The following is a 12,894-nucleotide window of genomic DNA, read 5'->3' on the forward strand; positions in this document are numbered from 1 at the left end:
CTGTGGGTACAGTTGGGTGAGGAAACACGAAGTACCAACCTCGCAATCCTGGAAACTGTTCAGGAGTTGAAAAATGAGATGGCACGGTTGCGAGAGGACAACGCGCATTTGACGGTAGAGCAGGAAAGAATTCTGAAGAGTTTGTCAGATAGGCAAAACCCACCTTTATCTAACCCCAGCGCGGAACAGCGGAGGATGACAGAAGAACAAGACTATCAGATTGAACCTGAAAATTCAGATGGCAAAGAGGATCATTCTAATAATGTACCAGAGCAGCAAACCTCAAAACGTCAGAGAATGGAGCTGCAGGGAGAATTCCGAAAAATTAAACCCCCACATTTCGATGGGGAACAAGAAGAAGCAGCTGAAGCATGGTTAATAAATATGAACACATATTTTCAGTTGTATGAGTATGATCATAACTTGAAGGCGAGACTGGCTATTTTCCAGTTACAAGGTAAGGCAACCTTGTGGTGGGAGGAAGTCAAGATTGTCAAGGGGGTAAGTGAACGGACCATTACATGGGAGAAATTTCAGAGATACTTCAAAGAAAGGTACCTGACTGAGCGCTTCTACGATGAAAAGGCGAGAGAATTCCATGATTTAAGACTGGGGCAGCAGACTATGGACGAGTTCATTAATCGCTTTACCTCTCTGCTACGTTATGTACCTTATATCAAAGAGGAAAAAGCCAAGGTCCAAAGGTTTGTGAGTAGCTTACCTTCATATATAAGAGAGAGGATTGAGTTTGACAATCCTAGAACCATGGATGAGGCTATTCGTAAAGCAAGGATCTGCTACCAGTAGAATAAACAGAAGGGGGATACTTCAAATAAAAGATGGAATGAAAAAAGGAGTAGTCGGATGGTTGGAAGCAGCAAGGGAGGTCGCAGCAATGGAAGTAAGGGAGCTGGTAAAGGATTAAACAGTAGATCTGTAGCAAAGAGTGCGCCCCGAGCTAGGCCAATAAGTGAATCGAGAGTAAGTGAGCAGCCTGTTAGGCCAGAAGGTGAAGGGATGACCAGACCCCCAGTTCAATGCTGGGGCTGTGGAGGACCTCACTATGTTAAAAACTGCCCACAGCGAAAGGGGACGGACCAGATATCCCAAATTCATGAAGCATCGACCGTTGGGGACGTGGCACGTAGTGTACCCAGAATTAATGCAGCCTTGGAGGACCGCCAAGCGGAATACCAGCCGTCTATGGTTGAATTTGAAGGTAAAATTTCAAACCTTTCTATAGCTGTTCTTATTGATCCAGGAGCTACTTTAAGTTATGTTAGCCCAAAGATAGTAGAACAGTGTAAGTTACAATCTGAAAAGTTCAGAAATCCGTGGCTGGTCCAATTAGCTACAGGAGCCAAGAGACGGGTCTTGGCCAAAATAAATAATTGCTCTTTAACCATAGCAGGGCAGCCAATAGTGGCAGACTTAAACATACTACCCTTGGGTTCATATGACATCCTGATTGGGATGGATTGGCTGGAGAAACACTGGTCCTTAGTGAATTGCAAGACAAAGACCATTTACTATAAGGATGACCGTGGAATGCAACAGGAATTACAAGGAATCAAGCATCCCGTACGAATTCGACCCATTACAGCATCCCAGTTAGCTAAATGCATCAAGAAGAAATGTCAAATTTACGCTATTTAGGTGGGATACGCAAATCAGAAGGATAAAACTGCTATGCTGGGTAACATTCCGGTGGTACAAGAATTTGCAGATGTTTTTCCCGAGGAAGTACCGGGATTACCACCTAAAAGAGATGTGGACTTCACCATTGAATTGATTCTGGGAGCAGCACCCGTGTCACGGGCACCATACCGAATGAGCGTACCAGAACTAACAGAATTAAAAATGCAACTGCAGGAGCTGCTAGACAAAAATTACATCCGCCCCAGTGTATCACCCTGGGGAGCCCCAGTGTTATTTGTCAAAAAGAAAGATGGAACTTTTCGGATGTGTATTGATTATCGTCAGCTGAATAAGCTCACGATCAAAAATAAATATCCTTTGCCCCGGATTGACGAACTTTTTGATCAAGTGAAGGGGGCAACGGTGTTCTCTAAGATCGATCTGCGATCTGGTTATCATCAGATTAGAATTAAAGAGGAGGATATCGCTAAGACAGCTTTCAGAATGCGGTATGGGCATTACGAGTTCGTGGTGCTACCTTTTGGTTTGACCAATGCACCCGCTATCTTCATGTGTTTGATGAACAATGTGTTTCATAAGTTCTTAGATAAATTTGTGTTGATATTCATAGACGATATTCTGATTTACTCCCGATCAAGGAAGGAGCATGAGGAACACCTTAGAGTTGTGTTGCAAACTTTGCGAGAACATCAATTATATGCAAAGTTTAGTAAGTGTGATTTCTTTAAGGAGGAGATACAATACTTAGGCCATGTAATCACAAAGGAAGGGATTGCAGTAGATCCTGAAAAAATCAGAACTATAATGGAGTGGCCCGTACCAAAGGACGTGGCAGACATTAGGTCCTTTATGGGACTAGCTGGTTATTATAGAAGATTTGTGGAAGGCTTTTCAAGGGTAGCATACCCTATCACCTCCTTACAAAAGAAGGGGAAGGTATTTAAGTGGACCTCAGAATGTCAGCGGACCTTTGAGCAGCTTAAGCACTTACTCACCACCGCGCCCATCTTGAGTATAGCTGATCCTAATAAGGATTATGTGGTCTGTACTGACGCGAGTAAAGAAGATGTGGGAGGAGTGCTGATGCAAGAAGGAAGAGTAATTGCATACGAATCAAGGAAACTAAAGGAACATGAGCAGAAATACTCTGCTTACGACTTGGAGTTAGCAGTTGTTATCCATGCACTGAAAATGTGGCGACATTACCTTTTGGGAAGAAAATTTCTGTTGTTGACAGACCATCACAGCTTAACAAACTATTTCAGCCAACCCACCTTAAATACGAGACAAGCTCGTTGGGCAGACTTCTTAAGTGGGTTTGATTTTGAAATTAAGCATTTGAAGGGAAAGGAGAACCGGGTGGCTGACGCATTGAGTCGAAAGGTGCAATGTGTGTGCAGAATTTCGGTCAGTAAATGGCAGAGTACCTTACTTGAAAAGATAAAATTAGCAGCTGATCAAGATGTTGTTTATCAGCAAATTAAACAGCAGGTACAACAACTTTCTGATAAGGAAATACAACAAGGATACGAGTTAGACGATGCCGGAATGCTGTATTTCCATAAAAGGCTGTATGTGCCCAATGAAGATAGTCTTAGAAAACTGATTCTAGACGAATTCCATATCAGCCATTACACCGGGCATCCAGGATACCAGAAAATGGTCACCGCACTTCGGAAGGAATACTATTGGCCAAAAATGAAGAAGGAGGTAGCTGAATATCTAGCGCGATGTCTAGAATGTCAACATATTAAGGCGGAGCATTTGCATCCAGCAGGGTTGCTACAACCCTTACCCATTCCGGAATGGAAATGGGAAACCATTTCCATGGACTTTATAACCGGGTTGCCTCGAACAAAGAAAAATAATGATTCCATTATGGTGGTAGTGGATAAGTTAAGTAAGGCAGCACACTTTATACCGGTACAATCCACGTATAAAGCTGTGCAAATTGCTCATATTTTCATGCAAAATGTGTTCAAGTTGCATGGACTTCCGAAGGTAATAATCTCGGATCGTGATGTTAAGTTCACATCAACTTTCTGGAGGACATTGTTTGCTGAACTGGGGACACAACTGAACTTTAGTACAGCCTATCATCCTCAGACCGATGGTCAAACGGAGCGGGTAAACCAAGTAGTGGAGGACATGCTGAGAGCATGTGTTATGATGAAACCAACCCAGTGGGAGGAATACCTCCACCTGGTTGAATTCGCGTATAATAACGGGTATCATACGTCAACACAGCTGAGTCCCTTTGAGGTTCTGTATGGGCGAAAGTGCCGCACACCCTCAAGTTGGGGTGGACCTGAGGATAGGTTAAGGTTTGGCCCGGATATGCTCAAAGAAATGGAAGACATGGTGAAAAAGGTGCGTAACAACTTAAAGGCTGCTCAGGACAGACAAAAAAGTTTTGCAGACCAAAAGAGAAGGTTCAAAGAATTCCAAGTCGGAGACCATGTTTTTGTAAGGATCCAAACCAGAAGGAGTACCTTACAGTGGAGTGGGTGTGCCAAGCTCGCACCTCGCTATTTTGGACCTTTTCAAATCCTGGCAAGAGTGGGGCCAGTAGCTTATCAACTCGCCCTACCAAGCCATATTAAGATCCACAATGTTTTTCACGTTTCCGTACTAAAACAATACGTCTACGATCCTAAACATGTGATCCAATGGCAGAATGTTCGGGTAAGAATTAATCTAGTCATTCTAGATAAGCTTTGTTCTTAAACAAGGAAATAACCAAATCTGTTGCTGTTTGCAGGTCGAGCCGGAAGGCGAGGTTCTGGTCGAACCACTGAGCATTCTCGACTGGAGAGAAGTGCGGCTGCGGAAACGGGTTATTTTCCAAGCTAAAGTGCAGTGGCAGCACTATGGGCCTGAAGAGGCCACTTGGGAGGATGAGGAACTCCTTAAAGCAACTTACCCGAATTTGTTTAAGGGAAACGGACATCGGGACGATGTCCAATCACAGGAGGGGGAGATGTAATGACCCCAGAAGATGTAAATGTGAATTTTACTATGGTAAAAGACAGTATAGTAGTTGTTGTTTTATGTTTAATAGAAACAAAAACTTTGATAAACTACATTATGGAATAATTTAAATATATTCTTGAAATGCTGGCAGCCTCTGGGAGGTGGATTTCAAAGAAAGAAATCAGTTGTAATAACTGATTGAAACTGCCCTCCTAAACAGGAAAAGTCCTGGTTGTAGGGAGGAAGTTCTGTGCTGTGGGGACAGACAGAAGAGATCTTTCCAAGGAGAAAGAAAGAAAAGAAAAAGAAAATACAAAAGAATAACTGGTTAAGTCTGGTAAGGACCAGATAACCAAGCACAAGGTGCACAGATCTTGTTGAGGGCTGAAGGCCTGCAAGATGGCTCGGGGGGAGATTTCCGTTTGATAAAGGGATCTCATGGATGGGTGGAAGAGCAGACTCGAAGCACAGGTGACTTGCTTGAGTATCTATTTATGACTCTGGTGAACCAGGTACGGTTTCAACCCACAAAGTCCTTGTTGAATTAAAAAGGAACTTACAGTGGACTTACAGTAGTTAAATAAGAACTGTACTTCATTTCTAAAAAAAAAACTGTCACAGTAATCATATAACTGCATAAGTGTAGTATTAAATTAAAGGACAGATTATCAGTCGATATACATGACCTGAAACTAGTCATGTTATTAATGAGGCTACATAGGTGTAGTTTAAATAAAAGACTGTTTATAGAAAAAGAAACATGACACGAAATAATCAGAGAAACAGAGGTATGTTAAGTAAAGAAGAAGCCATTAACGAGACAGACAGTTCCGCATACCTTGAACACATTCAAACTGTACATATATTGTGCCAACAAGAACGAGTCTAGAAACCCCAGCGCTTGGGAAGAACCCACGGCGGTAGGCGGATTCTAACCTCAGCGTTAGGGAAGAGAAGAATCTATGGTGGGTTATAAGAAAACTGTGAAAATACGAGATTCAACAGACTAATCCAGACAAGGAAATTTATTCTGCAATTGTATGAGCCAGAGAGTAAGCCATACCGTAATCGTTTATAAACAGCGTTTCAAACCACAACGTTTGTAGATACAATAACAGAGAAACCAGTTAATAAGAGCGATAAAGGAAAAAAAAACGAGATTTCCGAACAAGAACCCTGTGCATGCTACCCAGGGAGGAAAACCAAACTCTAAACATGTGTATATTTCAATATTTGTAAAACAAAGGAACAGTATGGTATACCAATATAATCAACCGAGAACAATCATTGCAAAAGCTAGTTAAGACGAGAAACACATGGAAATACCAACACGAGTTACTCGAAACAGTAGCATAACCTGAGTAAATTTATGAGCCCAACCGTCACTGAGACGAGCGGCTTATCCATAGTTATAAGTGGAATCAACGTTAACAAATCAATTAAACATGCACTGTACCAATATTGCTAAGCACGCAGTATATATTCACCATTTGTTCAAAGCGTAAGCCATTCCTGAGGAACGGACAGAGCAACATGTTCATATATCATTCAACAAAAATAATGCCAGATAGTGTAACCCTGGGGAGGGTAACCAGTGCATATACAATGTTAAATAGAGACAACTTTAAATAAAAGAAACCTGGTTCCGCTAACCCTGAACCGAGCATTACGGCCAGGACCGATGCCGTATGCCATACATTAGATACTGAGACCAAGTTCGGATATGCCGCAAGGGCAGTATACAACAAAATTAATCCATGAAATATATGAAATCGAACACAGGAGTTCCGCTGTGAACGATAACTCACCAGGCGGGTTATGGACTCAACCAGACAATAAACATAGATGTAAGTCGTGAGGGTTCCCTTTGGAAAATACCTCAGTAAATTGAAGCAAAGAAACCCGCATATGAACGGCGGTCTGTAACAAAACAATGAGAATAACTTAGGGTCGAGGAGCTCAGAGATCTCGTATGCAAACGAAAAGAAATTAAGGAGTGAGAGCTTGCCTGTCGCCGCCGAGAGGGCTGAACCGTCGAGATTGGTCACCTTGACACCATCGAGAAAGGATTTGAATAATTCCACCTGCACGCTACCAGCGAAGAGGGACAAATTAGCATGGGTTGCTACGATTCACAATAAAAAAAAAAATTGTACCAAAAACCATTAAGTTTAGAATAGAGGGAATTTACCTGTGTAGGCCTATTGCTGGCACCTCATGGCTTCCGGCGAGGTTGCAGGTTGTGAAGACGGCGATGGTGGGTTTTGAACCAGTGTTTGAGCACCGAAGCGGAGCCGGAAGGGCCGCGTGAACAAATAAACCCTGAGCCTGCTCCGATGGGTTAAGTATTAACTTAAAACCCTTGAACAGATCCCAACCCTTCGTTCTAAGGGCGAGATCTCGACCGTCCAAACAAAGCGGGAAAATGAAGCGAGAAGGCCGAGAATCCTGAGCCCGAGGTGTCACATGGCCGGATGGACGGACCATGCCACCTGCCCTGAAATGGCCCGAGATCATTAAGGCAGAGGATGAGTTGGCGCCGGCAGGGGCTGCGGCCGGACCACCAAACTCCACGCCCATTTAAGAAACACTGTATGCTGGGGTGGGTTAATAGTTAGGTTCAGTTGTAAAGTCAATGGTTTCATAAAACAATATTACAACGTAACATGATACCTTGGTAGCATACGTATACCAGATTGCAAAGTGACTAAACGTTAGGCTAGTCAGTATATTATTCGATGATGCATGACATTAAGTGCTGGACTATGTGGCATGTGGGTTAAACATGCGGCAATGCACAAGGATTAAAGTATATAGTATAGTATTGTCTATATGTTTGGCATATATTCAATTTTTTTTTTATTTTTTTTATGTATATGTGAACAAGGTTATGACAATAAATCCTAGAAATTAGCAGATAAACCAAAATTGTGCTTAGGGAGGCCAAAGATTCCTTACCTTAGAAGAGGGAAGAACCGGGCCTCTACTCATTGCAAGCCTGAGATAGAACAAGTCACCCTGTTGGGCAACGACAAAGAAGATCTATAATTATAATATTGCATGAAACAAATGTGTAAGCTTGTAGCATATCCAAGGGTAATTGGATAAGGAGTGGTGGACTTTCCCTGCAAACTACCCAAAGGAAGAAACCCTAGATGCCAGAATCAAGTTGAACACCGACAAAACCCCTACCGCTGAGCGATGAAATTACCGAACAAGACGAGAGGGTGCGAGGCAGGTAGTTACCCAAGAAGTTGAACCATATATCTCCACCATTGGATGAGGCGGTGACAGATCCACAGTCTTCCATAACCTAGGTATCATCTAGAGTGGAGGTACAAGTCACATCGAAGGAATGCCGCAGGTCATGGAGAAGCATCATAACATATGACCTAGGGTGTGGGGAAAACCCCTATCTTAACCTTAGGATCGGTGAAATATTAACGATACAAACATCTACCACTAAAGATTAAGAGTGTTTTCATACTTCCCAATTATATCTTAACAATACGAATGGGAGAAATGACAGATTGTAATAGACTCTAAGCTATTAAAAGCCTTCGGCTGCATAAAATAAACTATAAAATAGCACTGGTATGTTACCATGTAATTGTTGTGTATAGATTTTTTGTTATGGTGTATGTGAGAACATGTTACACGACCTCTTGAGCCCAACTTGATGGAAAATATCATTTATAGTCTCTTGATGTATAAATATTCAAAACCCATTCATTGGTGTTTTTCTAAAACGTTTCATTCATCTATTTACATTAGTTTTAAAAATTAAATAATATTAATAATATCTAATTTATTTAACAAATAAGTTATATATTATAATTTAAATAGATTTAATGGTTACGAAAATGTGTTTTTCTTGTTTTTAATATATATATATATATAATTATAATTTCAAATTAATACATCTACTTACAATATAACATTTATGTAAATTAATTCAAGTAAAACAATGCTACTTGAATAACTTATTGGTACTCCATAAAGAGGTAGGATTTAGCTCTTGCCAAAATTATTTTTATTTCAAAAAATTAATGTAATTTATGTTCTTTTGAAATCGACCATTTTGATCTACAACAATTCTATTGTGAAATAATTTATAAGATAAAGGAATATGTGAAGTGTCTCAAGTGAAAAGATGAGAAAACATGAGAGATATCCATTTTAATTGATATGGTTGTTGTTTCTCTTATGAGACTTGGAAGGAATTTTTTAAGATATATATATAGATAGATTCTGAGATTAGTTAAATGGATTTTGCATCTTTTCTTCTCTGTGGAAGACTCTTCTTTTTGTTACGTGTCCTAAATCATGTATGATACCATCTCCATGCTGGATGCCAATATCATGTATGATACCATCTCCATGCTGGATGCCAATATCATGGATGATACCATCTCCATGCTGGATGCCAATATTTGGGGCCGTTAAAACTTGATAGATATCAACTACATACACCACAACGTAACGTATAAGAGGAAAAAAGTGCGGTTTTTTAGGTGATTTTTTTTTTGGTTTGCTATAGTTCCAAATTTTAGGTGATTTTTTTTTTTTTTTTCTTAGTTAATAAAATTCAAAGTTTGAATATATTTACTCAGACTAAATAGTCGATCCCTTAGATCAGGAGATCTTAAGCGATCTTCGAAATTTGACAAGGGAGAGGAGGGAGGACGTCATGGTGGAAAACCGCACCGCCTCAGCCACATGGCTAGCAAACCCGCATTCAAAACCCAAGTATGAATAATTTGTTTCAAATAAATAGTAAGATGGTTTGGGAAATAATTTGTTTCCTAGACTAAGACTAAGTATATTGGCTCGCAGTGAGGTTAGATTAATGTAAGGAATCACTATAATTATATATTATATATTCCACGGTTAATTGGTTCCCTAAACTCGATATACATGGCTTTGCTGCATCTGCTTCTTCTAGGATTGGCTTTGGTTCTGGCAATCCAAGTGGCTCCCGGTAGAGCTAGTATATGCTCTTGATGTATGTGAGTGTGTTCGATACGTCACGTCACTCATTATATTTTCTCCCTTTTCCTCATTGGCGGCTTCACAGTTGCGTCACTCGTTATATATTGGCGGCTTCACAGTTGCGTCACTCGATTCCGACCGACTTGACTATTCATCGTCCACACGTGTTTCTGATTTACAGTCTCCTCTGCTCTCCTGGAGTATGAATGTTCAAAACCCATTCATCCACAATCACGTTTCTGATTTAGAATGTTCAAAACCCATTCATCCACAATCACGTTTCTGATTTACAGTCTCCTCTCCTCTGCTCTGCTGGAGTATGTATGAAAATTCAAAACCCATATGGTTGGTTGGTGTTGACTCAAGATATTCAAAGCAAGCAAGCATGAGTCATCATATTAGATTATGGTATTAGACTATAAAAGCCGTGGTATTGGACTAATTGGTCTCTTGATGCATTATATAATAATCATATTTATTTCATATCAAAGTGTATAAAATAGCTGCTATAGATTTAGAGATTCTTATAGCTATTCGACCAGACCAACAAAGTAAAGTAGAGTAAAGTAAATATTGAGATTTGTTGTCCAGGGTTTGTAACAAACTAGGCTTAACCTCCTCATAGCATAGCAGAGCAGAGCAGAGATGGGGGGCGTTGATTTTGAAGGTTTCAGGAAGTTGCAGAGGGCAGATGGCTTCGCTTCGATCCTTGCTATCGGCACTGCCAATCCACCCAATGCTGTGGATCAGAGCACATATCCAGATTACTACTTTCGAATCACCGGTAACGAGCATAACACAGAGCTCAAGGATAAGTTCAAGCGAATATGTAAGTTTCAGTTTCTTTTCTTCATTCAGGCGCGATTCAGTTTCAGTTTCTAAGGCGCGATTCAGTTTCTATTATTATTATGTCCAGCCAGCCAGCTAGTCAAACAAGCTAGAGATTCCGAAATCTGCAGTGCTTACTTTTCAAATTTAGTGGCTGTAACGTTTTTATTATGTTACCCGAATGATTGAATTAAATTACAATATAGGAATGGTTTATCAAATTCAGTGACAGTAACGTTTTTTTATATAACTAAATTTCAATATGGTAATCGTTTATCAAATTTAGTAACTCTTTTTTCATATAACTAAACTTTTTTTATATTAGATTTTATACTAAAACTTTTATTTATTTAATTAAAAATATGTTTTCAGATGTTTATGTTAATCATTTTGAAAGAAATTGTATAAAATCTTTATTATTCAAATGAGAGAGACATCAAAATTGGTAGCAATTTTTTTTTTTTTAATGAATTAAAGTTATCTTTTTCTTTTCTCTTTCTCTTTCTCTTTGGTATATATATATATATATATATATATATATATATATATATACATGACTCTGTGGGAAAAACAGGTTCATGTGATGAATCATGAATCATCCAAGATTTTGGATACAAAAATGATGTTAGTTTTTCTAATCATCATACATATGGCTCCATGCAGGTGAAAGGTCGGCAATAAAACAGAGATACATGTACCTCACGGAGGAGATTCTCAAGAAGAATCCCGATGTGTGCGCGTTCGTGGAGGTGCCATCGTTGGACGCACGACAGGCGATGTTGGCTATGGAGGTGCCCCGACTGGCAAAAGAGGCCGCTGAAAAGGCCATTCAGGAGTGGGGGCAGTCCAAGTCTGGGATCACTCATCTCATATTTTGCAGCACAACGACTCCGGATCTACCCGGAGCAGACTTTGAGGTAGCCAAGTTGCTCGGGCTGCACCCGAGTGTGAAGAGAGTGGGCGTGTTCCAACATGGCTGCTTCACCAGAGGCACCGTTCTTCGACTGGCGAAAGACCTTGCCGAAAACAATCGAGGAGCTCGGGTGCTGGTCATCTGCAGTGAAACCACCGCCGTTACCTTCCGTGGACCCTCCGAGACTCACCTGGACAGCCTGGTGGGGCAAGCTCTGTTCGGCGACGGTGCGTCTGCCCTCATCGTGGGAGCTGATCCCATCCCTCAAGTGGAGAAGGCATGTTTCGAAATCGTTCGGACATCCCAGACAGTTGTTCCCAACAGCGACAGAGCCATCGGTGGGAAGGTGAGAGAAGTCGGACTTACCTTCCAACTCAAAGGGGCAGTTCCAGATCTTATCTCTGCCAACATTGAAAACTGTCTCGTGGAGGCGTTCAGTCAATTCAAAATATCCGACTGGAACAAGTTGTTCTGGGTTGTTCATCCCGGAGGACGTGCCATCCTTGATCGGGTGGAGGCCAAGCTCAATCTGGATCCCACAAAACTGATACCCACCAGGCACGTTATGAGCGAGTACGGAAACATGTCCAGTGCGTGCGTCCACTTCATATTGGATCAGACGAGGAAGGCGTCTCTACAAAACGGATGTTCAACCACCGGAGAGGGATTGGAAATGGGAGTTCTATTTGGATTTGGGCCGGGCCTCACCATCGAAACAGTGGTTCTCAAGAGCGTTCCTCTTCAATAATTCAACAACTAAACTTTCAGGTTTAGAATAAATAAATGTGAGCAACTATCCATTTTTACTCTTTACTCCAAGAGAATAAATGTAACCAAGATAGAGTGTTTCTAATAATAGTTCCAAATTCCAAGAAGTGCATGAGTTTCACTGTATCTTTCTTAATAAAAAATTATAGTTTTAAATTCAAATCCCCAAAATACATCTCTATAAATGTGAGCAATCACTCAATGAATCCCTTTTCATAAATAAAATAAAAATATTCTGAAACGTACAACATAACTTTTTTACATTCCTCCGTTTGCTATAGTTCCAATTTTTAGGCGAAATAATATTTGAAGTACATAGGTCCACTGCTTTTCCCTCGGTCCCATAAGTAAACATCTCTTAGCTCGATTGGGACCACCTCTACCTCTAATTGAGACCCACTTGATGCCGGAGAATCTGATTTACAGTCTCTTGAACTACGTCATACCACCGTTTTCGCTTGCCGGTCGCGTCGCGATTTCATAGTGCAGGCCTTGGAAATTGGTAGCAATTTATTTATTTTTTATTTTTAATATTAAAATGAATTAAAGTTATTATCAAAGTCATACCGTTTTCGCTCCCGGGTCGCAATTTGACAATGACACTGCATGCCTTCAAAAATTAAATTATCCATTCGCATTTCTCCAAACCATCCGTGGATTTAAAAATAAAATTTTAGATGATTAGATTATTTTCAAAAACTTATTATTGATATATATTTTCCAAATAGATATATTTAATTATAATAATAGAATTGAATTAT

General features: G+C 40.4%; 1 protein-coding gene across 1 annotated transcript; it reads left to right on the plus strand.

The window, feature by feature from the left end:
* Positions 1-10,174: 10,174 nt before the first annotated feature.
* On the plus strand, positions 10,175-12,249 carry LOC149156196 (pinosylvin synthase-like). Its single transcript, XM_089442242.1, has 2 exons — positions 10,175-10,453; positions 11,116-12,249. The coding sequence occupies exons 1-2, from the start codon at positions 10,270-10,272 to the stop codon at positions 12,111-12,113; spliced, it is 1,182 nt and encodes a 393-aa protein (XP_089298368.1). The 5' UTR covers positions 10,175-10,269; the 3' UTR covers positions 12,114-12,249.
* Positions 12,250-12,894: the final 645 nt, after the last annotated feature.

This window comes from Pinus tabuliformis, chromosome 9, assembly GCF_031772625.1.
Source record: "Pinus tabuliformis cultivar Carrire ecotype Pingquan chromosome 9, CPIR1, whole genome shotgun sequence".
Classification (NCBI taxonomy): Eukaryota; Viridiplantae; Streptophyta; class Pinopsida; order Pinales; family Pinaceae; genus Pinus; species Pinus tabuliformis.